The following is a 26,416-nucleotide window of genomic DNA, read 5'->3' as shown; positions in this document are numbered from 1 at the left end:
ATAACGTATGTGTACAATTTCTTTTAAAGTAATTTTGCAAATGACCTATGACAAGGTAAGTAAATTAACGAATTCAATTTTTATTCAAAAAGCATATTTCAGTGACGTTAAAAAGCCTGTACTTTGATTTATTGTGGGGAATAAATAGAGTTAATATGTTTTATTTTGTTGGTTTTGGTTATAATTTGTGATTTCAAAAGTTCCTTGGAATGTTTTAATGTCCACATCTGATTTACACCATTTTTCGAATATATTGTTGAACATTGCTCTTGAAGTTCCTTTTTCACTACTGTTAATATCTTTGTTCGGAGTAAAAAAAAAAAAAAAGAGACATTTTAGAACATTTTTTGGAACCCGCTATGTAACTTTGTAAGTAATTTTTAAAGTTTCAGATTCCATTATTGATATTGTGATTAAATTCATTCTTTGGAATATCAAAATTATTTTAACTAACATAAGATTTTAAGAATTTCCTCCTTAGAAAGGGATCTATGAGTTTATAAATTGGATTATCACTTGAAGAAATAAATTCAGATTTCTCTAAATTACAGGGACGAATACGTGCTGATCATGAATTCTATTTAATTCTTTTTTCACCTCTGGTTTTTTCAATATTACTGTAATTCAGGATGTTCAGGATCTCTACAGTTGAATATAATTTGAGGGGTTTCCATTGTTACCCATTTACTCGAAATGCACATGCACTTTTAATCATTTTATTCAGCAATGGAATTTAATTACGTACGTGTGGGTTTCGTGTGGAACAAACTGCTTAAACTGATTAGGGATAATTCTTAAATATTTTGTTTTAAAAAAGTTCAAACATCACAGAGAAACACTATGTAAAATTATAAAGTAAAATAAATGTATTTATTATTTCTATAATGTTTGTGCAGAGGCTGATGTTATTAAATGATGTTCAGTATATAATAGTTTAATTAATTGCAGGTTTTATAAAGCCAGTAGTTTTATTGTTACTTAATTAAAAAAAAGTCCAAGTAATTGTCATTTAATAAATTACCTTTAAAGGTAATTGATCCTATCCCTGACAAATTATGCATAAGTATTTTGAATTAATTCGTATAACGTATGTAGTAGTGTGTTAATTCACTAGTTTTATTGATTGATTGTGTATTTAACATCCCTATCGAAAATGTTTCTCTCATATTGCGATGTCACCGTATGCCGGTGAAGGGCTTCAAATTTAGACCTATACTTGGCACTCAAAGCCATTGAGCAGTGAGGGTCCTTAAGGTGCCAACGCCTACCGCGACACGGGACCTACGTTTTTAATGTCATATCCGAAAGACCCTTGAGTTTTGCATTTAATGCTGAGCATTTAGCGAAGGAACAGTCACTATATGTTTACGCCGCGAAAAATCGAACCCGGGCCTCCCGATCACAAAGCGAACGCGCTACCACTAGGCTACCGTGACACTACGTAGTTTTATAATCATAGTCTTATTTTCGCTATAATACAATATAAGTTCTATGTAAATAGGCACTTTACTCTGTACTCAGTTTCGACCTTCAATCAATGTCATTTTTTTTTTTAAGTTTTCATCTTCAAAGTGAATAAAATATCCATAGATGAAACGTTTTACAACGTTTTATGAATTGAAATCTGCTGGAAATCTCTTTTAAAAGATTTGCAAAACAAAGTTCAGCAATTAATGACCAGTCTATGCAGGAATATGTAAATCAAATAATGATTAATTATAATTATAATATTCAATAACTTGACCAATATGACGTACAACTATGCAATAATTCACAATAACAACAAGCTGTGTAAAAGTTATGATGACAGGGGTGTGTATTGGCAACATTTGGGTGAAGGGTTGTATGCTATAAAAGTCGTGCTGTGTACGAGAACTAATCACTACAAAGAATCCGATTCATTATGAAAGGACTTTCAGTATTCGCCCTTGGCCTCCTCTTGGCGATCATCACCGAGACATATTGTATTCCTGGCGGCCTTGGTCCACAGGAATTCGCAGGACCCGGTGAACAAGCTCTCGTTCAAAAGGTATGCTAAATGGGTGCATTGAGGTAAACTTTTTCCCCTTCATTAAAACATATTTTCATCTTTTTTGTTATATTCACAAATTACATCACAAGTATATAATATATTTAACTGAGAAAGTAATTATTTTAAAGTCTTCAATATCAGTAACATAAACTGTCAAACCCTCTTACAGAATAGGGATGCTATTATCCGTAAATTACCCTCATACATGAACGGACCATTCGGACCATTGAAGGCTCAGGTGTTCAGAAAACAGGTTGTGAAAGGAACAAATTACTTTATCAAGGTACATAAAACACATTGAGAAAGTTAATTTATCAAAATACATCAGAAAACTAAACAATTAATCAAGCTTAATGAGATAAAGTATTTCAATAAGGTTTTTAAAATAAATTTTAGCTTGTGTAAAAAATTGTAATCTTTTTCAGGTAAAAATGCAAGGTGTTCAAGCTCGTTACTTACATGTGAAGATTTACACCAGTCTGAACAACCGTAGTAGGGTAGAAGATGTCAGAGTGGTGGCCCAGTATGACCCAATCGAATACTTCTAAAGACCAGGAACACCATGTAGATTTTTAATGCAATAAATATATCAAAATTCAAAATATTTCGTTTTATTATCTTTTCATTTTCAGTAGAATTTAATTTCAGGACTTTGCATGGAAACAGGTATTAATAATAGTATTAGGTAGTCCATCATGGATTCAAAAGCTCTTTAACTCTTTACGAACAAAAAAAACAGCGGGTTCCATCAAATCATTTTTAACTTATAACTCCTCAAAAAATATGAGTAAAGGAGAATCTACAGGAGTAATGTCCAACGGCATAATCTAGAAATGTTGTTCATCAGTCAAGGATGCTTAAAAACTTCTAGGAACATTTTGAAAATTTGAAATCTTACCACAATCTATAGTATTGCAACTACCAATATTCAATACCTTTTTAACACTTGCCCTCTGTCTTCCAGGATTCAATACGCAAGATAATGCTCTACATGAAATATGGAAATAACAAACAATAATCAAGCTCAGAAGTTCATTAAAACAAATTATGTATGGACAGAGAAAAAAACAGACCTCAAGAATATCAGAGGTGGGATCAGGTGCCATGTAAGAGAAAGCCTTCTCTACCGATCGTTCACACCTGCCATGTGCTCCTCAAAATGTTCGTTCGTCAACATTCCAGTCAATGATAAATTTTATTTACTGACAAAGTCATTGTATTAGCCATAGAATTTGCGTCTCAAAACAAGGCTTTTAATATTCTTGTATAATCAACTTAATTTTCATGAGATGGCTTCCTCTTACGAAATGTTCTTAGATAGATCTTGTTCTTGCGTATCAAACATCTATGAGATATAAACTCCATAAGCATGTAAAAAGTATATTGCTACTTAAATAAGGGAATAAACATCATCAATTTTATCAGAAAGTTGTGCTGTCTGGTTACAACTTGTGATTTTTTAGTCTTGATAAAACATCTCCGATATCTGTAAATGTTGACATGAAGGCTTCAGAAATAGATTTTGCCCTTTCATATGAATGTACGAATATAGATTTGCTAAAAAGGAGTGCAACTGATACCCTTGGAAATTATGTATATAATTATAATTCTTAACAAGATCATTTGGCAAATGAACAATGACATGGTATAAAAATTTACAAGTTCCATATTTACTGAAAAACATATGCTGTTTAACATTTTAAGTATCCACTTCTGATTTACACAAACTTCTCAAATATATTGGTGTACGGTACTACTGAACTTTCTCCTTCACTGGTGTTAATATTTCAGACATGAGTTAAAAAAACGTTTTGCTAAAACATTTACTAAAACATTCACTAAAAATGTTTATGCTATTGCTTGTCAAAAAAGTGATTTCAACTTTTCATAAAATTCCTTATCAATGTGTTGTTGTACAGTAATCCTTAACGTCTTAAAGTCCTTTTTCATATGGAAGAAGTTGGAAGAGAAGTGTCAAACTAAAAGAATTGCTGAATTCAATTAGAATTGCAACTTTATATAAAAAGTAAGGTTTTAACTAGATTGAAGTCTCTCTGAAAGATTTTGTTACACTTTTCAAAGTCATTAATTGCACTCGCTCATTAATAAATTAAAAATAAAATTAGCCTTTTAGCCTTTATAAATGTTATTAATAAATTAGCATATGGGTGTATAGCTGAACGAATAAAAAAAGTTTTGAATAAATTAATACATACAGATCAAACTGGATTTTTAAAAGGAAGATATATTGGAGAAAATATTAGATTGATTTATGACATCATGGATTATACAGAATGCAATCAAATACCAGGACTTTTAATGCTTATAGACTTTGAAAAGACTTTTGATACTATCTCGTGGAATTTTATTTATGAAACACTTGATTTTTTCAATTTTGGAACATCAATTAAAAGTTGGATAAAGACTTTTTACAGCAATATTAAGTCCTGTGACATACAGAATGGGTTTATTTCTAATTATATATATCCAGAAAGGGGATGTAGACAGGGGGATCCTATATCTCCATACCTCTTCCTACTGTGTGCTGAAATTTTGGGCATTTTAATTCGCAAAAATGAAGATATAAAAGGTATAACAATAGATGGAGAAGAGTATAAGATTTCTCAGTAAGCAGACGACACATCACTTATTTCTGATGGATCGCCTGAATCTATGGATGGAATTCTCAGAGAATTAGACTACTTTACAAACTTATCAGGGCTCAAAATAAATATTCAAAAAACGAAAATGATATGGATAGGTAGTAAAAAAAATTTCAAAAAATGTATATCATCATTCTAGGTGGAAGTTAGACTGGAATAGCACAACTTTTGATCTTTTAGGGATTAAGTTTTCTGTAAATTTAAAAGACATGATTAATCTTAATTATACATCAAAGTTAAGTGAAATTAAAAAAGTATTGAATCAGTGGAAACTAAGAAAAACCCCCATTGGTAGGTTAACTGTAATTAAGACATTGATTATCCCTAAATTAAATCACTTGATTCTTACTTTATCTAATCCACCATTAGAACTTATAAAAACATTTGAGGATGAAATTTATTTTTTTTCTTTGGGGAAGTAAAGTCCATAAAATAAAAAGAAATGCTATAATTCAAGACTACAGGGATGGTGGCCTTAGAATGGTTGATTATTCAGAGTTTATAACAGCATTAAAATCAAGTTGGATAAGAAGATTAATTCACTCTGATTCTAAGTGGGTAAAATTATTTCAATCACAAATAAACACAGATATTAAAAATCTTTGGTTAATGGGTACAGACTTTACTGCTAAATTATGTAAGAAAATAACAAACACTTTTTGGGTAGATATCCTTAAAAGCTGGCTCAAAATATCCTATGCAGAGCAAGAGAAAAATAAAAATATATTCCAAGAACACATATGGTGTAATCCAAAAATAATCATGGGTGGGTCTTCTGTCTTTCTTAAAGGCTACTTTAATGCTGGTTTTGTTTTCATATGTGACTTGTTCAACTCGGATAATAATTTCTTAAGTTTAGACGCTTTTAAAGACCTTGGTGTAAAAACAAATTTTGTTGAATTTTCTGGTTTGAAACAGGCTGTGTGTGACAGATTTGTTAGCAAAAACCAAATGAATATATTTCTTTCTTATGGTCCAAATTTACCTAGTTCTGTGAAGATGCTTTACATTAATATGAAAGGCTGTAAAGACATATATGACATTCTTATTAATAGAAAGAAACAAACAAGTACTTCCATTTCAAAATGGAATGAAAAGGGATATCTATTCACCATGCAAGAATGGAGTAAAATTTTTGAACTCCCATTTAAAATTACCCAAGAATCTAAACTGCAGTGGCTACAATTTCAAATTTTACATAGAATAGTTCCAACAAATTTATATCTTTTTAAACTTAAGATAAAAGAATCACCAGCATGCAGTTTCTGTAAGACTGACATTGAGTCAATTGAACATCTTTTTGTTGAATGTAATTTAGTAAAAGAGCTTTGGAGTATATTGAAGAATGGTTTTTGTGTAAGTTTAATATATCGGTAATTTTTGACAGAACAACAATATTATTTGGCAAACATAAGAATAAGAATGTCCATAAAGCGCAAAATTTGATGACACTGATAACTAAGAATTATTTTTTTTCGACTAAATATAAAAATCCTTCTGTTCTTAGTATAATGACTTTAAAAACAATTATTGTGGAAAGATTCTTGATTGAGAAATTTTTACTTTTGAAACAATGTAAATATACAGAGTATGAGAATAACTGGCAGAGCATCTGTGATATGATATGATTCATTTGTACAAGTCTACATAATTATACATTTTATCAAGAAACGAATCTTAATCTTTACACCCCCCTTAATGTAAAGAAAAAAAAAACAACAACACTATGCCCCTTATATATTTTTTGTTTTTGATTTTCTCTTTTTAATGTTCTTTTCTCTCTCCCTCTCTCTCTTTCTTCTTCTCCTCCTTTTTCTATCCTATATTCAAACAACTTTCACATGTGTTTAATCAAATGTGAACTTGTAAATGTGGATGTCCTTTTGTAAATTTAATACTTGTATACGCTATCTATAATAGATACTTGAAGGAAGATATATTTGTGAACATACTTTTGTATATACTTGTTTGATATAAATGTGAAAATTAGAATAAAATTAAAAAAAAATGAAATAAAATAAAATTAAAAAGGGGAAGACATTTCTACAAACAGAACAAATTTGTAAAGCAGAGCTTTAAATACAGATCCCAGGCAATTCGAGAGAGAGGTAGGATCAGTAAACCATAGGAGGAGTTATTATCCTCGGTAGACTGCTCAGGATTTTCTTATTTTAGCGTTAAACAAACAAGCAACTAATAGCTTATAATTTTTATCAATCACTTCATCTTTTAAAAGAATTTAAATGAATGAAAAAGGTGAAGATAACGAACAGCGATCAGTCTAAAAATAATCTACCACAAATACACAAATCTGTCAGCGGGACATAAACATTGACCCCAGAGGTCAGATCATGTACTTAGGAGAACTGAGCATTCCCTGTTGACTGATTTCATCAGCTGTGAGCCCTATGGTATGAAACAGCGTAGCCAATTTAAAACCCAATGATAGGATATATTTTCTAACAGGGTCGTTCTAGTAACCATATAGTTAAGGTAGTCCGATCCTCAGGTTTATAAAATTAGCGGTTAAGTAATCAAAAAAGTATCTCTGAATCCACAAAGGTATGTAAATTTATCCACAGTATTTCTTTAAAGTAAAAAATTAAAGTTAATCATATTATAAAGAGAAAATTGTCAAAACTTATAATAATTTTTTTTCTATATTTATATTATATTTTTAAAATATTTTTGCAGAAAAAGTGAATTGGAATATCAGCAATGCATTTTCTAATTGCAAATTAGAACCTAAAATATATTTTAGGTTCAAAAACGATAGGTATTCAGGCATTCAGAGAAATTGTCATGATTTTTATTCTTATTTGGTATTTTTGTCTTCTTTTTCCGCCATGTTTTCTATAATACATAGTGTAGAAGGTTTTTGCTATCATTGCAAGACACCACAGATCATTTCTCATTTCATATCACGCTAATAAGCATTGATATCTAAGGTTGGATTCAAGAAAATCTTATTTCTCTAAAACTGTACGAATTTTTTTCCTCTTATAGGGTACAAATGTCAACTTTTATAAGACCTTTTCTAAGACTCCTAAAACCCTTGAATCTTATAAAGATGAATAAAATGAAAATTGTTGCATGAAAAAATTTCCTTTTCAAGTTTCATTTTGATGTATTTCAAATTTAACATTAATTTATGGAGATATCCTTCCTGGCTGAGGATCGGATATCCTTAAATGGAGTTGTTGAAATCCTGCTAACATCAAATTATTCATAGGTAGCCTATCTCTGCTTTTTTTAATGATTGTACTCAGAGTATGGTCTTGAATATGAAAAAAAATAATACTACTATTTGATTGTTATCGTTCCATACGAGAATTTTTCACTCATATACACACGTCGCCGTATGGCGGCGAAAGGCTTTAAATTTAGACTTGTTCTTAGCACTCATAGCCATTTTTCACTGAGGCTGCGTTACAATCGCAACTTCTCGGGCCTTTCCGACTTGCGGAAAAAACGACCTCGAATTTATTAGGAAGACGCCATGACAACCCCTTTTCACGATTATTGAAATATAAATGCACGGAGACCTTTCATCTGTGGAATATGGAGTTTAACTTTATTCAATATAATGATATTACCTAAAATATACTAAAGAAGGGACTTTCAACTCCGTCTATCCTATAGTTGAATAAACATGAAATGTATAAATTTTTAACACTCGGTGATGTAAATACATTCGAGGATGTTTTTCCGACCTCTGACCTCAGAAAGATCTGAGATGATGCAATTGGGTGCGTTATCGTGCTAACGCCTACCATTGATCAGGACCTCGGTTTTGAGGTTTTATATATAAGATTCGTGACTTTCGCTTACATTGCCGAGCGCGTAGCAAAAGGCCAGCCACTGCCTATGTTGACGCATGGCGGTGCGGCAAACGAGAAATAAATCCGGAACTCCGATTCACGTAAAGCGAGTGTCCTCCCACTGCAATCATGTGATAGATATAATAAAATCTAAAATAAGAAATGAAGTCCTTTAATTGAGGTATTTAAAGTTAGAGGGTTATTTTCGCCCCATGTTATTTTCGCCCTTTTGAACTTGTGAACAATTGTGCCCCATTTTAAATTCGCCTAGTCATAATTCTGTTTAAGAAATTATGAGGTGTAATTTAAATTCGCCCCGTTTTAAATTCGCCCAATCAAGGAGAGAGCGAAAGGGGCGAAAATTTCCGTGTATACAGTATACAAAACAAAAACAAAGGATTTCATCACTAAAAATTTAATTGCGCTTTTTTCTAATTATTTTTTCAATAATTCATTTTTTTCTGTTTTTCCTTACTGTCCGCTTATCTTTCAGAAACTGATGTTGGTAACTCTGGAATTGTTGGAGAGGTCCTTGTAGATTGTAACATATATGAATCGGTTATAACCCGTATTTATCTACAAAAAATATATGTGTTAAACTTACAAAGATGCTTTCTAGCACATTGCTTTATAAGACATTTTAAATTTAAAAGGAAATACTATTTTTCCAAAAACAGTATTGCACACTCAAAATCGAATCTCTTCCTATATAAGCCCTCATTTCATTAAAAAAATAATTAGGAAGGAAACAAATTATATGCAAGTATCTGGGAAGAAAAGGTACTGAAAAAAACAAAAGGAACAGACTAATCTGTATACAATAGAACAGAGAGGCTCGTGGAGAGGAAACTCATGTTTATCCCTTGTGTTACCAATAGAAGATTATTAACAAACACTAAATATTATTGGTTAAACCGAACAAATTTATGCTGCGTTACTTTTGCCAAAATTGATTGAGTAATCTATTAGAAATTAACTTTTTCAAGACCTTTATAAGGTAGTTGGTTCCGGCCACTATTTGCATTCGATAACTGTACGCTTTTAAAGAGGGTGTAACTGGTCCACTCTGGTAGTATACGAGGGGTAAAAGTCTGTAAATGTCTCCATAGTGCTGAAGTGTATTAAACAGTTAATATACAATAATACATATGCATAATATATTGAATGATTCAATAATATTTTTTGAAGAAAAAAAAGTTTATTTAGTTTAAAATTTTGATTCATATTTGTTAATATGTCATACAATTGAATAGTATGAGAATTTGAATACTAGTATAAAATACGAGAATGTTACGCAAAATATTCTACTAAAATGTTACATTTAAACATTTATCCAAGGTCAGAACATGGTTTAAAGGCAAACAATTTACCTTGTTAACCAATGCCTGTATATTTGGGTTAGCTGGAACCTCGGGACCATAGCCACCATAGACTGCAGAGTCTGCAAAACCTGCTAAAGAAAGGGACACAAAGAGGCAAACCTTGACGGACACCATGATTGGTCTAAGTGATATACTGACCAATATAATTAATAATGCCCGAATGTACCTGTAATTTGTAACAGGTGCTCTTAATTTCTCTGTCAAATTATATTGAAGATTATTAATTTGTGATCTGAACTTTTGTGATAGCCTAAGGTTGTTTTGCTTTATCTAATGTTTCAAATGAGATTACCTTAGGAGAAGATTTATGTTAATTTCTATGTATAACAATACCGTAAATCAGAAAGCATACAACTGAGTTCTGTGCATAGTAAGTTGCATAAAAATGGAATTAAAAAACCATAATTATAATATTTTGAATAAGTTTTTATTGGCACTGTTGCTTAAAAGAGATGTAAATGTGCTTGAAAGATAAAGAAAAATTAAAATTGGGCATTATTTATAAGCAAGCTTTAATTATAACTACTACTATACTTTTTATTTTAATCTACAAATAAAATTACAATGAGAGGCATTGAAATCTTATTTTGATATCTTATTTTAAATAAAACGAACACTGTTTAAACCCCAGGTTATACATTGTAACTTATACAGTGTTTGCTGAATTTATTTACCTTCACAACCCTGTGTCAGTACAGAGAAAACTGTTATTTTTTTCTCTGAATTTAGATAACCTTTTTTCTGTGCTTGAAACTAACATTTTATTTCTAAATTTTAAATATTGAATTTCCATACAAAAGGTATACAGGAAATTGTTTCATCCATGTGAAAACTTTCTTTTAAAAAGTAAAAAAGAAGAATTCTACCAAAAAATTGAGTAGATGCATGATCGAATACCAATACCCATTATACGTGCCTATCTTTGGATGGTGTCTTTCTTATTTTTATAAACTAATATGGATTTATCTCAGATACGTACATGTGTACATCTTTATCCCTCGGATGTCTCTCTTCGGATTTTTTACATGCCACGGTTGTGACATCACAACGGGTTTTGCTTGTGTTTTTTTTTTTAATTTCTTAGATAAAAATCATATCCGGTCACAAATCATGGAAGATCTTAAATTTATCTTCATGCTATAAATCACATTTTTTTCTTTTTTTGCGATTTCTATCATAAGTATTTTTGCTTTGTTTTTTATAACTTAAAAAGTTTTTTAAAACAGGTCAGAAAAATAAGGTTTTAATAATCAGTCTTAGGGAGTTCTTGACAGACATGTACGTACATGAAATAAGGATCAAAGAATATTTTTTTACAAAAGTTAGCTAATTCATGTGGACTAAATGTGCATTTATCCTCAATATGCAACATTTTGAAACCAGATAATTAAACCAGCTGTCTGATTTAAAACCAGCCCCTTCTCCTTTCTCTCGTCAGGCGAGTGAAAGGAGAAGGGGGCTGGTTTTTATCAGACGATTAAACCAGATAAATGTTATAAATAGGGATAGGTTGTTATATCAATCTCATTGCCGTTAACAAATCATACACGATGAACCGACTGCATATATTGTCTTTGAGCCTCGTTTTGGCTATCTTCTCTCAGACTATTTATGTCACAAGCGGTTTTAGAACAGGGGGTCTTGGAGAACAGCAATTTGCAACACCAGGGGTGCAGGCCTTGGTACAAGCGGTAAGTTAAAATCAACACAGAAGTTGTTACTTTTCGAATAATTTACAAATAAATTATTAGTTTCATTATTTTTCATTAAATTTGGTGAAGTTATGAAATTTTTGGACTTATATATTGTCTTTTAAAAGTTTACCAGAATTTTCTTTGATTTTCTTCCTTTGAATACAACTTACAGACTGTGATGACATAAACTTGGAGATCCGATATAATCCTTATTTCAAGCTGAAACTTATTTACCACAAAGCTGATAAGCAATTCTAAAACTTATCTAAAATACAGTCAAATTTTAGATAGATTACTGCATGTAAAAGAAAAAAAATTGTGTGAATTTATTTGACTATCTGCTAAAATTTTAGAAAATATGAAAAATACGTCTGAGAATGGATTCTTTTCAGAATCGTAACGCTATTATTCGAAAGCTCCCTGAGGATATACTGCAACCAATTGGACAAATGACAGCTGTGGTATTTAGAGAACAGCTGGTTGCAGGGACTAACTACTTCATTAAGGTACTAATTGTAAACAGAACAAAAATCTTTGGAAAAAATCAGAAAATAACGATACTTCCGAACCCTTGCAAGTCATTGTTGTCACAATAAAATTAAACACAATTACTCCTAATTCAAATTCTACTGACAAATGGTAGAAATTTAAAAATTGCTCGTTTCTAGCAATACCGAAGTGCACGTCGAGTATTTCCATTAAGATTGACAATCATTCTTCTTAATCTGCTTTAATATTTTTATGAACAATAAATATTTTCTAAAAAATTGATTTATTATATATTTCCCAGCCATTCATCATAATATTAAAACTCTCTTTTAATCAGGTAAAACTTGGAGGAAGAGGTCGTCCCCAGTACATACACGTGAGAATCTATGCAAACCTGAAAAACAAGAGCAGAGTGGATGGGGTCAAATTTGTCAACCAATACGACCCCATTGAATTCTTCTAGAGATTGAAAAAGGTTTATAATAGAAAGTATTTAGTTGAAATAAATTATTGTAAAAATATGAGAGACTGTGTTTTATCTGAAGGCAAGTTACAATAGCCCCACATTTAGTTGAAGTTCGTAGAAAATTTTTAAAAAAATATTAGAGAGAAAAAAAAAAAAAAGAGGAAATTATGACTTTTCAAGATGTAGAGACAAACTTCGAATATTGCCAAGGGTTGGTTAATTATACCATGCAAATATTGTGAATTTTTAAAAATATTCTTTGTTCATATGATTATACGAAATCAACAGTTCATTAACATCATCAAAATTGTTACATAGAATATTTAAGAAATTAGAAAGCATTCCTCGTGTTTCATTGGGTTATGACATGAGGTAAGTCACGTGATCAATTTCTATATCGCCCGAAAGGCATTATAGAAGATTTGATCCCGTATCGACTACACGTCATATCCCAATTAAACTATTTTATTTTATTTTACTCATATTCTTTTAACAAGGAAAAAATAGGTAATATGTAGATTGCGATATGGAAAATCGAGGTTACATACCTAGGACGACATGTTACAGCACAATCGGAACTTACAAATGGCTCTCCTTACAAAAGGAAGTCTGATCATGTGACCAACTGCATGTTATTCAAAATTGTGTGTCAATTTAATGAGTATTGTCAAATAAGGAAAAACATCGGTAGATGTAAATATTAAAGGATAACATCTTTTATTGTTAGCATTATGCTTCATCTTGGAATTTTCAATCTTTAGTTTCCATACTACATTCTTATCTGATAACAATTGTTTGCTTTTTTTCATCACGAGGCAGACAAATAATTGGCTATCACGTTTTTAGACTTGTCAAAAATGTCAATTAATTAACACAACATGATGCAAAGATTATGCACCATGTTCCTAGATCTAAGTTTATGTAATATCAATAGATTAAATGAATAATTAATAATAAAAGAAGTCTATTATTTTCCATCTTCTAAGCATTATGAAAACTGACAGGTAAGAAATTAAATATTTTCCAACGTATTTTTTTCCCCCTAAATTCACATAAAATTTGAGGGTTTGGTGATACAGTGACAAAGTGTGAGTTTTCACAGAATTTAAATAATATACAATTAATCGATCTTGAATGAAAATGACATCCATTTCTAGAATATAAAGAAATCGTGTTTTCTTTTGGTTCTTAGATAAACAACTTTGTATCGTTTTCTATCTAATTCTAAACAAACTTTTGGGCATAATTTTGAGAAAAATCGATTACTAAGTATTTCAACATCTTATTTTAGCACCGAAACGTAAAACAAGAAAAGATGCAGTGATAATTATACTTACAGTAATTTTTACTTCATGTATATTGAATGAATTAAAGACCAGTTAAAATTGTTATGATACATTTATAAAACTTGTTAACGTGTAATCATCACCTTCCAAATAAAAAAGCTATCCACAGAACTTAATACACAAACAAAATTGGCAAAAAGTGAATTTTACATAAAACGAAGGATGAGTTTTGTTATTTAATTCAATGCCGTTCATTTTGAAGAAAAAAAATGTAGATATAAATTAATTAGCAAAATAAGAAAGTTTTTTTTTAATTTAAAGAAATTATTTCATCCTAGAATTAAGTACTTTCAGAGGAAGTATCAAAATAAGAATCAATGCAAGTACATTCATTGTCTTCCTATTATTATGCGCCCGGATCGATAGATCCGAGGTATATATTGTTTTTGTCCTGTCTGTTTGTCTGTTTGTCTGTCTGTTGTCAACTTTAACCTTCGCCATAACTTTTGAACCATGAAAGATAGAGACTTCATATTTGGTATGCTTACTCCACTAATTAAGTTCTTTCAAAAGACACCATGATTGGTGACCTTTTGACCTTGACTATGACATATTTGCTAAAAATAGCTTTCTTGAACTTTCGCCATAACTTTTGAACCACAAGAGATAGAGATTTTATATTTGGTATGCATACTCCTCTTTTTAAGTTCTTTAAATGACCTCAAGGTCAATGACCTTGTGACCTTGAATGTGACCTATATGCTTAAAAAAGCTTTTTCGAACTTTCGCCACAACTTTTGAATCTACGCAGATAGAGGCTTCATATTTGGTTTGCATACTTCACTAATCAGGTTCTTTCAAACGACACCAAGGTCAATGATCTTGTGACCTTGACTATGACCTATTTGCTAAAAATTCTTTTTCGAACTTTGTTGCCGCCGGACGCATAGTGTCTCACAAACACATCTTGTATGTTATGAAATAAAATGACTAAATTAGCATATCTCTAAAATTTGTCTAAAACTAAAAATGCCTTTTGGATAGACAGAATGAGATATAGACTTGAGGAAAAAGATGCTTTTCCAGCTTTCTTAACGTTGTTGGAGGCAATAATAAAAAATAATATCACATGTCGACTCAAAATGTTTCAGTGAACTGTTTCATATCTGGCAAACTTATTTTTGTATTCATATGAAACAGAATTCATTCAAAAACGTCAACATGAAAAGAAATTCTCTTGCTGTGTTCTTCAGTTGAATTTTCATTTCCATACTTGTGTTGATTTGAACTTTGAGATTAGGAAAACACATACAATAGAGTTTGACGAGTCTCTTTCCTAGTTGGATATTTATCTATCATCAGTTGAATGCTGACTGACGTTTCATACAAATTGTTAGGCCATTATGTACACTCTGAACTATCTTCGGATTTTTCCCATTTTCCGGATCATAAGAAGCACACGACGGGTCGACAGTGGATGCTTACTCTTCCCTGGCACCTGATCACTTCTCTTTAAAGGTCGGTATTGGCTCTGCTCCTGATGTGTGTTGTTTTAATGGATTTTGAACTTCATTACTGTTCGTTATCTCCATATTTTATGGACATAAATAACCATTAAAGGAACACGAACATTACAGCACTGTTTATGGGTCATTTTGATCTGTCTTTAACATATATGATAAACAGGTTTTCCCGATAGGCAACAAAGTAATAACCTTTTAAATAGTTATGCTCAAAAGCTATTGCCTGAAGTCCTTGGGCTGCCCAAGTCACCCTGATGTAAAAAAAAATGTGTGTCGTTCCTGCAGTTCTTGTCCAAAAGCACATTGTTATCTTCGTGAAACAACGATCCAAGATTAAATGATTGCTTGATGTTTATCGTACAATAAAAACTTTCAATCGTATGTAAAAACAGCAATGATGTGTCCAGCAGGACTATAGTTGTAGGTAGAAGAAGAACAAGCTGGAGAATGATATTTTAGATGTTCGATACCTAGGTACTCTGCTGTTTCTTTTTTTTTATTTTTAGTTAATATCTTGTAGTCAAAAGATGATGAATATTTGTTATATTTAAAAAAAACAACAACAACAAAAAATACATGCGATTTGTTATATCTATCATTGCAGATCCAAGCCTGCGCTTTTCCTAGAATTGTGAATTTCTTGGCATCTGGTATTGAGGTACCGTGAGGACGGACTTTAATGATATATACTGAAAAGGAATTATTGCTTTGCAATTACGCTCCTTGATATTAAGCAAATAAACTAAATGCATGTGTCATGATGAGCATCAGTGCTTCTTCCAAAATGGTGAATTTCATGGCTTCTGGGTCAGGGGTTAAGGTGGGACTTTATTGATAACATAGGAAAAATGCATTAATGCTTCAACAATCTTCTCTTTTGTCCCTGAGTATTAAGAAAACAATATAAATGCGATGATATAAATGTTAATGTTTAAATATGTATTGAGTAAATGCGCTTTTTCTCTTGTCCGAGGTATCGAGAGGTGATTAGAGAACAAAAGAGAGTTACTCCCCTCTGCTAAATTGTTATTTATCAAGAAAACCTCGTAAATAACTCAATCAACAGTTTATTTGATTGAATGGGAATACAAGAAAAAATGTTATATATAGAAACAAATAAAAATGAATGGGTGGTTTAAATAAGTAAAGCATGCCTAAAGTCATAGTGTGTGTATACTGTGATGTGATTGTGATTGTAAGTTAATGCCATGGGGATCTTAGAGTAGTTAGCAAGAGATGGAATGAATTTGTTATATATCTTGATTATATTATAAGCCATGTTTTAACCAAGTGGCAATTGTTGACACCAAGTGTTACCAAGTAGCAATTAAGCAGCAATTTAGATTTTAGTGTTAAGCCAAGAGGCATATAATCTCGAATAAAATATACAGGCATTAGATTTTTTCTGTACTTATTTGTCGATTTTAGCAAGTGGCATTAACACTCTAAGAAAGTACATTATATCTATATTTTTTCGTCGTTGTAAGACTTGGTCAAACCAAATACGATCCTTAGGAGATATATCGAGTCTTGTATGTTACAATAAGCAGGGGTATTTTCCCGATTTCTGAAATTCGTGGGCAACAAAGCTTATCATCTGTTAGTTATTTTGTTTGATACTTCTATGGATATTTTACAATGTTGTACAATACTCGGGTGACCATTTAGGTCCTTTTGCCTGTTTTTTTTTTTTTTCTTTAAAGAATTTTTCTACAATCAAACAACAATACCTTTTACGTCGACAAGGAAAACAACAAAACCGACATCTCCTGCATTACGTAAGTCATTAAAGAAAACATTTCGTCTTGCCTGCACAACAACCATTTCTCACGATAATTGTAAGTCCAGGCTAATCACTGACAGCCCCTACTTTCACTAGAAAGGGAAATCGTAGATTTATTAACATTTTCCTTGGTTATTTGCAATTTTTTTTTTGCTAAAAACATTCTGATTATGCACACAAATACTCCGAAGCTGATATTTAGAAGAGCATGAATTTTGGACTAACTATACATATATCTGTGTAGGTTTTGGAGATCTATATTTAAACAATTTGTCGGAATTCCCATGAGTGTCAATTGTCAATTATTAGCAGACTTACTTTTGTAAGTATATGAAGCGGAATACATCCAAACCATTTTACATGAAAAGAAGTCTCTTGCATTGATCTTCAATATTTAGATTTACACCGACGACGTTTTATCTATAAACAAAATCTATTTTCATTCCAAAGTTGATTCGATATATCCCTTAAAGTTTTATCTTGAGATTAAAGATACACAGAGTCTGACACGTCTCTTTTTATTTTTTAATGTTATAGTATAAAATGATGTCAGCCTTCCATCTACAAACAATTTCTTTAACCGAATAAAACTACGGGCAAATAAGTTGACTAAACAATGATATCAACAGTTTCGGTTAATGTCAACATTTCGCAAATTCTGATGTCCATATTATGACCTTGTCAGTTCATACAATCCATCAATAAGTCGAATGTTGACTGTTGTTTAAACACAGAATAGTCTAGGGATTTTTTCGTATAAGGAGCACACGGTGGGTGTGACCGGTCGACAGGGGATGCTTAATAGCATCTAATCCCAACTATATTGTGATATTATAGATTTCCATGTTTGCACCGATCCTGATTTGTTTTATTTCATTGTTCTTTTGAGCATGAATATGGTTCATTATCTTTATAGTTCATCAAAGAAAGATTTAAAATGTTTCTGTATTTGCAAATATTTCTTGCAACCTATTATTTAATTTGCATTTCAGAACGTTTTTTTTTCTTCACTTACAAACCTTATTTAACGCGGAGTGGTTTTTCTCTCGTCTGCAACAAATTTGAGTTATCACAGTTATCAAATATTACATAAAGAGATATACCCATATTCCCTACAATCTTGGTTTTGTTGCAAAGAGTACATTGATGATTCGCTACATCCATTTTCCATGTCACTTCCGTTCAATTTAACATCTTGATATATCGGCAACATTTTTTATCGATATACAATATTTTTATTCATATATACTTGTCAAAATTTCTAAGTCCCCACTTTTATTTATTCAGAAAGTCCAAAACCTTAACATCAATGTACTAGTTGTTTAAAATTTTGCCTTTAATTTGCAATACTTGCCTGTTAAGGCCAAAAAAATTGTAATTGAATGTTTAATTACTCGACCGTGACCGTTTTTGTTAAAAAGCATGAAGTTCGAGTTCCATATGTTTTTCAGGTGTATTCTTCATATTTTTTTTACTTCCATGTGTTCTCCATCTTTAATTGATAAAGAAAAACAGAAGAAAGTTTGATTAAAATGCAGTGTATGTCCACACAACAATGTGAAAGTGAAGTTGAAATGGCCCAAGCTGGTCGTAGTTGACGAGAGTTCAGTTTCCTTTCACTGTATGACTTTATTTTACTTAAATCCTTTATAATTATCGCCCGAAAAACCTACAAAGCATACCTGAATTCCTTTTAATCATTAGAAATCGCTAGATTTTCAACAAACACAACAAAATCATCCTGGAGTTTATCCGGAAAAATCAATGGATCCGGAACCGGAAGTGCCCTCCCCTTAATGTCAAACAAGAGGAGTGCGGTACACATGTAATAAGACATTATCTAAATTTTGTTAGCAAGGCGCAGGCACTTTCGGTAAACCCCCTTGTCATCCTAATCTCAACCCTAACTTACATGCATGGAAGAAGATAAACCGAAGTTTGAGACAGCTTTTCCAGCAGCAGAATCTAGAGGAACTAGAGGAGGACCTAGTTTCCACATTGAAAAACATTCAATAAAAAGAATTTTTCTTAAATAGTGTAAACTCTTTGAGGAACGGTTGTCTTGCTGTGAATTAGTTTGAATGGAGGACATTGCCGTATCTAACGTTGTGAATTTTTAATTCTAGGGTGCCTTAACATTTCTGCATATTGTGATAATGTGCTTCAATAAAATAAATTAAGTGAGAAAAAATTGTATTGCTACTTTTTTATCCTGTATACTTATTAAATTATACTGTTAAAATAATTCAATATAAGAGCTGTGTAAAGCAAAAATTTGCATGGGGACTTAGAAATTTTAATTAGTATATGAATGTGCTATATCCATTTGAACTTGAAATAAAGAAACACTAAACATAGACGGCTATTGATAAAGTAGAAAATGTCAGAGGGTTTTCGACCATCGTGTGTAAAGTTAGTTTTTTTTTGTTTTTTTTGGCAAATTCCAAGATCGTTATACATGTAATAGCTTTCTTTTCAATGCTTTCTTTGCAAAAAATAACATCCTTTGGTCAGATATTTTCCTATTGATTGTTAGACCATTGTTTTTATACATTTTAAATACAAATTACTTCGTTTACCTAGCCGATACAAATGACTTACTGTGGAAGTTAACCGGTCGACAGGGGTTGCTTACTCCAGTCCTTGGCACCTGATCCCACCTCTGGGTTTTCAGGGGGCTGTTTCCCCTGTTTTGTAGTTGTGTTCTTTACTGGTTGTCTTTCAACCAGTAGATTTCTTAACAACTCCAATAATATTTTAATAGATTATAAATAAGTCTTCAATGAATATCCACAGCATCGTTACACATATTGCGAATATTTTCTTGGTTATATGTATTCTAAAACGAAAAACCAAGTATTTGTATACATTTTATTTGGCAGTTTATTTGTTTACAATGAATATTTTAAAAATGATTATGTTGCATATATAAAAGAAGAAAACATTTTATTAATCTTAACGATAAAAATGTTGCCTTGAAAAATACAATTGCTCTATTTTTGAATATTCAAATCTTTGCAGGAAATAAAGTGATTCATCAGATGACAGCGAATGGTTCCAACAAACTGTACATCCAGTTAAAAAATACATCACTAATCTCATTTCATGCGCGGTTTGAATCGTTTTCAGTAGGACCTGAAACTGACGAATACCGTTTACATGTGGGCGGGAAATTTTCTGGCAACCTGACCAGTAAGAAATATTTTTTTTTCCTGTTAAAAGAAATTCCTTCATTAGTTAAGATGTTTTCATTGATACCTTCAGCCAGCAAATATTCATACAAATAAACCACAGAAAATTATTTCAGATAGCTGTGTCACTAGCGGAAGATATAGTTTTAATGGTCAACCTTTTTCACTGCGGACAGGCCCGACCATCTCGATGCGCCACATTTCTGGCCGGATGATGGTGGATTCTTGGATGTGAACATGTGTATTTAAATGGTCCCTTCAACACTACATATTTGGTGTGGAAGGGAAGTGTTGATCAGTACTCCTCGCTGAAGTATACGACTATGCTGATGACGAGGGGATAGTTTTATTTTTCAATTGTCCTTCATTTTTCTAACAAACTTATATATGTTAAAAAATAAAATATTTAAAATTCTTTTTTAATATTTAGATTCATTTTAATCAGTTTCTGTATGTAAATAAAGAAAATAAAAATTTTGCGCTAAAATCGAAATTAAGGAGATATATTTTTAGGTAAATATATGTTTTCGGAGGATTAACATTATGAATCAATAAGTCATCGTGTGTGTGAAATAATATAAATGAGATGAAGAAGAAACGATTTCAACGTTTTCTAAATAATCGACATCGTTTCCTTGCGAAAAAATAAAAAAGAATCTGAAAAGACACAAGAAACAGAAAATAAAAGTAATTACTGTGTACGTTGAGAGAGTGTCTTATTAATAAGATATTAATAGTATTAATAAAATATAATAAGAAGAATTAAATGTTTTTTTTTTAACTGTAGAATCATTGACGTCAGTTGTACACGATTATTTTGACCATGTCCAGATATAAGGTAGTCATTTCATTCATGAGTATAGATCTAGCATGAAACTGAAAAAGGGTTCTTTCAAAAGAATACTCCATTTCCTTGAGAAACTATATATATGGAACTTTGTTGTGAAACTAAACTTTTAATTTAAAACTTTAAATAATCAACTAATGGCACAAAAGTTTAAAATATAAAAAAACAACCGTGTACAATGGTCGGTTTTGTTTGTTTGTTGAACGTCTCTTGGAGAATGTATCACTTATCTTAAGAACCACTACTTGCCGCTGAATGGCTGCAAATTTAGACCTACACTTGGTACTCAGGGCAAATTAGCAATGAGGAATCTTTTTCGTCCACGTTTCGCAGTGGGATTCAAACCCACAACGTAAGAATCAACTCTCCAAAGCAAACGCCACGCGGGTGACTTAAGTATATTTTAAGAAATAAAAACAATATTTTCTTAGAAATATCTTTCAACGATTTTTTATAATGTAGGTTTATATGTTTTCTAGATAAACAGAGTTGTTGAGACATCAATTCGTAGCTAATAAAACTTATACAACTATACTAAAATCTTATGTTAAACGATGAAAACACTCTCTTAAACCAGACCAGGTCTCAGTCTCCAAACAATCTATTGGAATACCCATTGGTACCAATTGCGCTCCGTTATTAGAAGACTTATTTTTGTATTCTTATAAAGCAGAATTTGTGCAAAATCTCATGAGTGAAAAGAAGAAAACGCTTGCTGTGGCCTTCGACACTCGACATTTATATATATCGACGACGAATTGTCAATTAACTATTGTAATTTTCATTTCTATGCCGTTACGATATATCCTCGTGAGCTTGAGATAAAAGATACCACAGAGTCTGACAAATCTCTTTCATACTTGGATATTTTACTTGAAAAAGGCGTTAATGGAAATCGAACAACCAAGCTCTACGATAAACGTGATGACTGTAACATATATAAATCGGTTATAACTCATACTTATCAACAACATTGATGTAAGTGAAACAATTTATGCGAGTCACATGTTAGAATCTAGAGAGAAAACGTACGGAAATATTATTGGGGACAGAATAACTGACGTGTAAGCAACTGGAAACACAGAGAGATGGAGATGCATATCTAAATTATCTAGAGATACAGCAATTGAGAGTTATTAACAAACATAATTAACAAACATTATTCATTATTGATTATGTCAAACAAAATAACGCGTTGTGTTTGCCAAAATCAATAGTCAAAATCAGGTAATAGAGATTTAACTTTTTACAAGATCTTTATAAGGTAGTTGGTTCCTGTCACTATTTGCATTTGATAACTGTACGCCTTCAGAGATGGAGTAACTGGTCCACTTTGGTAGCAACCGAGGGGTAGAAGCTTGTAGATTTCTCCATAGTGCTGAAGTGTTTTAAACAGTAAAAAGCGAATAATTATTATCAGTATAGTTTACTGCAGTAGATACCAAATATGATTTAACAACATTTTTATATTTAAAATAAGATAAAAAAAAATTAGACCGACACTTGATTATATTCGTGCCATACAATGAATACTGAGAAATCAAAATTTTCAAGGGGGTTTAATTTTTCTTTGTTTTCGAGGTATGAGTAGACCCATGAATTCATGTCCACCACGAGTGCAGATGTTACATACATAATTACTCGACAATTCTTGATGCACGAATTCAAATCTCCACAAACAAAGAGTTTTTACTCAAACCACGAAATTTGACCCCACGAAAATACGTGACTTTACCGTAGTATTTAAAATTATTAGAATATGTCATGAAAATAAAATGTTCGTCAAAGAATCTTACGTTTGATTGCTTATCCAAGTGAGAGATCGTAATTTATAAGCAAACATTTTATTTTGTTAACCAATGCTTGTATACTTGGGTTTACAGGAATTTTTAACCATAGACAGCATAGACTGCAGAGTCAGCAAAACCTGCTTAAGAAAGGAACACAAAGAAACAAACCTTGGTGGACACCATAATTCAATTTGATTTTAATGATATACTGACCAATATAATTAATAATGGCCATATATGTCTGTAATTTGTAACAGATGATCTTGATTTCTCTGTCAAATTATACTGATTAATATTGATCTGAACTTCTGTTGTGCCCTAAGGTTGGTCTGCTTTATTTATTGTTTCAATAGAGATAACCCACAAAGATGATTGATGATATTTCCTACATATAACGATAACCGTAAATCAGAGTCATATGCCCCAAATTTATGGAGCCCTGTGCAAATTAAATTGCAAAAATATATTACAAAATTACCAGAATTATAATTTTGCTATGGAAACTGTTCCTTAAAAAGGGGCTGTAAATGAAGAGGAAAATAAAGAAGTTAATAAAAATAAGAATAAGCAAAATAACCATTGATTAATTTCACTACTGTTTTGCTTTTTATTTTAATCTTCAACTTAAATGAAAAAGAAATACACTGATCATTCATGACTTATTTAAAAATCAAAACAAAAATTGGGGGTCAATACGGTTCTTTTGGAGCTACAGTACATTTAATATGACCTTGTTGCACTAAAACTTGTGTCTCACAAAGCTCAAATCTTCGACGTTTTCTCTCCAATGCGTTCATCCAAATAAATAATTGGACAAGATAAGCTATTAATCTATTTAAAAATAGACACTTTGAAACGAGACTAAAATAAGTTTTTAATTGCTTTGCATTATCAGTAATTTAACCTTTTAGCACTAACAAAATGTAAATTTTTCTGGAATTGAAAATTTAATAAGCACAAAAATTATTTTTTAAGTCTTAAACTGTTGCTCAATTCAAGCAAACTAATCAAAGATATCTTATACTCGTATATTCATAAAAAGAACACTGAAGTAGGGGTCTATTATGTTTTTAAAATATTACTTAAGAATTGTTTTTTATGCTATAATTTGTTTCCTGGACATTCTACGAGGGCTATTTGATAAATAATGTCCTCGGTGCTCAGAAAGACGCAAACGACGCTTTTCAATGATTTAGTCTTCATGAGTTTACTTATTAATCTCTTTTAATTCAAACACATGTCTGTAACATTTTTTATCCAATTTCTGATTGTTTTTAGAACTCATCTTTGGATATGATCCTTAGTATACTGGAAAATGGCAGATCCAATGATTTTCTGGACTTGTTTTTTGCTTCTAAAAGGTGTTTTTTTTTCAAGTTTGGAAAAAGAACCAAGTCAAAAGGTCAAAGATCTGGCAAATATTATTAATGTGAAAAAACATTAACTTTCTGTCTATCTCGAAAACCCCTTTACTCTTCAGGGCATGTGGGTTTGGACGCTGTCATGAAGAAATTCAATGTAGTGGATTCCTGATTCTGGGTCCTTGCTCTAATAAACCTTTCGATCTTTCTGCAAAAAAATTGCTTTCTAGACTCCACCAGATATTAACTGTCTCTCCGAATACGAATTTGAACAACAATACCACTAATATTTAAGAAAATTGCATATAAATATGTCTTTGTGCTCTTGCATACCTTTGCTTTTGTTAGACCTTCGCAGTTTTTATCAAGTACATCTTATTGTAAATTTTGTTTTGATGATTTTAAGCAATGGATTCGTGTTCCAATATCTGTTTAGATATAAAACAAACGTGGATAACTACAATTACTTATATTTTAAAATAATTGTTAAGACTTTCGTACACGCTGTCGTTTTCACTCATTTTTCAAAATATAGGGTGACCTTTGAGTACCAAGCTTTTTTACTGTCAAACGTTTCTTAAAAACAGTGTAAATTACTCCCGATATGATGTCAGTCAAATTTGCTATGTGTCTTAAAGTCATTCATACATGATCAAATATTATTTGTTGAAATTTGGCAAACAGTACATAAATTGTTATAATTTTTGTTGGCAAGGAGGGTACGCATTTTTGATGCCCATTATATGATTTTTTATCATTTGAAATCCACCTGCCCATTTGTCCATAAAACAGACATCGGTTGCTGTAAATGACACATATCTTAGTGAATATTTCTTTGGGATTTTTAACAAGTTTTACAGCAGCTTTAATGTAGCCTTTATTTTCACTCTAGTTTACTGATTCTTTACCATTCATTTATAATGCAGTGTCTCAAATAGCCCTTGTTTCCCAGCTTCTCACGATGAAACTATGTGATGAAAAGTGGTCACATAAACTGTTATAAATTCAGTAAAGATTCAATAATGAGAGAAAGTCAAGTTTAATGTCATATGATATCTGTATTGTATGTCATACAGTTCAGGACATTATTTATTGAACAGCCCTCGTAAATACGTAGTATATTTTTATTACAATATAATAAAAAAAATAATAAGAAATAGCTACATAGATATTTCAGAACCAGCATGAAACATTTTAATGCAAAAAAGTATTGTATACAACCAGTATAGAAATCTAACTGAAAATTGCTGTTTATATTTCAAATGGAAAAAAAGATCATTTGCCTCTGAAAAACATTCCAACACAAAATATAGTTCCTGGCTTAATCCTATTTGAGTAGAATCTAATGACAGGTTTAATGTTAAAATTTAAAAATGCTTCAGAATTTTTTAAATTAAGTTCCAGATCGAAGTCTGCTCAAAAGCACAAGTTCGAACCTTCTCAAATGAAACTTGCTCTACCCCAATTTATTCATTATAACTTATACGGCGTTTGCTGAACTTATTTAAAGTTAGCTACACAATCCGCATCAGTAAACAGATAACCGTTATCTTTTCTATGATTCCTTGTTTTCCTTGTTTCTGTGCTTGACAGAAACTTTTTATTTTAAAAGGAACAATTCTATGAAAAATTTTATTGGATGCACGATCGAATATCAATATCTCTTTGTTGCCTTTCTTTGGATGGTGCCTTTTGTATTTCATATTTATATATAGATTTGGTTTTTTTTTTTGGTATACCTTAAGGTTTTTTTTTCATGTGATTTTGATTTTAATCATATAAACGGTGGTTGCTTTGTCTTTTATAAATTTATTAGATCTTTACAGGTCAAAAAACATGAAAAAAAATTATGGTTTACTAATGATTCTTGGAATTCTGGACAAACATACCTAAAATAAAGATCGAGGAATAAATTTTGAAAACATTCTTATCCTAGTAAATCAAAAATTTAAGGTTAAAAGTGCATTTATCCTCAATTTGCCACATGTTGACATCAGACACGTTCTATAAATAGGGACGAGTTTTTGTTTGTTTATAAATCGTACACCATGAACCGACTGCATATATTTTCTTTGAGCCTCGTTTTGG

The 26,416-nt window shown here is 31.3% G+C and overlaps 2 protein-coding genes across 2 annotated transcripts; both read left to right on the top strand.

Moving 5' to 3' along the window:
- The first annotated feature begins 1,903 nt into the window (after positions 1–1,903).
- Positions 1,904–2,580, top strand: LOC134241288 (cystatin-A-like). Its single transcript, XM_062723356.1, has 3 exons — positions 1,904–2,029; positions 2,202–2,315; positions 2,458–2,580. The coding sequence occupies exons 1-3, from the start codon at positions 1,904–1,906 to the stop codon at positions 2,578–2,580; spliced, it is 363 nt and encodes a 120-aa protein (XP_062579340.1).
- An 8,868-nt stretch (positions 2,581–11,448) lies between these two features.
- LOC134241299 (leukocyte cysteine proteinase inhibitor 1-like) lies at positions 11,449–12,544 on the top strand. Its single transcript, XM_062723366.1, has 3 exons — positions 11,449–11,589; positions 11,985–12,098; positions 12,419–12,544. Exons 1-3 carry the CDS (start codon positions 11,449–11,451, stop codon positions 12,542–12,544), a joined length of 381 nt encoding a protein of 126 aa, XP_062579350.1.
- The last annotated feature ends 13,872 nt before the right edge of the window (positions 12,545–26,416 follow it).

This window comes from Saccostrea cucullata, unplaced genomic scaffold (assembly GCF_032062105.1).
Source record: "Saccostrea cucullata isolate Sc308-1 unplaced genomic scaffold, CSIRO_AGI_Scuc_v1 ctg222, whole genome shotgun sequence".
NCBI classification, from domain to species: domain Eukaryota; kingdom Metazoa; phylum Mollusca; class Bivalvia; order Ostreida; family Ostreidae; genus Saccostrea; species Saccostrea cuccullata.
Note: the sequence above shows the minus strand (reverse complement) of the source record. Positions and strands in the feature narration are given on the sequence as shown.

Bases quoted from the DNA above. Each gene is read 5' to 3' on its own strand.
- LOC134241288 (XM_062723356.1), top strand. From the start codon at position 1,904: ATGAAAGGACTTTCAGTATTCGCCCTTGGCCTCCTCTTGGCGATCATC. The intron at 2,030-2,201 runs GTATGCTAAATG...ACCCTCTTACAG, and splicing joins AACAAGCTCTCGTTCAAAAG to AATAGGGATGCTATTATCCG. The intron at 2,316-2,457 runs GTACATAAAACA...AATCTTTTTCAG, and splicing joins GAACAAATTACTTTATCAAG to GTAAAAATGCAAGGTGTTCA.
- LOC134241299 (XM_062723366.1), top strand. From the start codon at position 11,449: ATGAACCGACTGCATATATTGTCTTTGAGCCTCGTTTTGGCTATCTTC. The intron at 11,590-11,984 runs GTAAGTTAAAAT...GATTCTTTTCAG, and splicing joins TGCAGGCCTTGGTACAAGCG to AATCGTAACGCTATTATTCG. The intron at 12,099-12,418 runs GTACTAATTGTA...TCTTTTAATCAG, and splicing joins GGACTAACTACTTCATTAAG to GTAAAACTTGGAGGAAGAGG.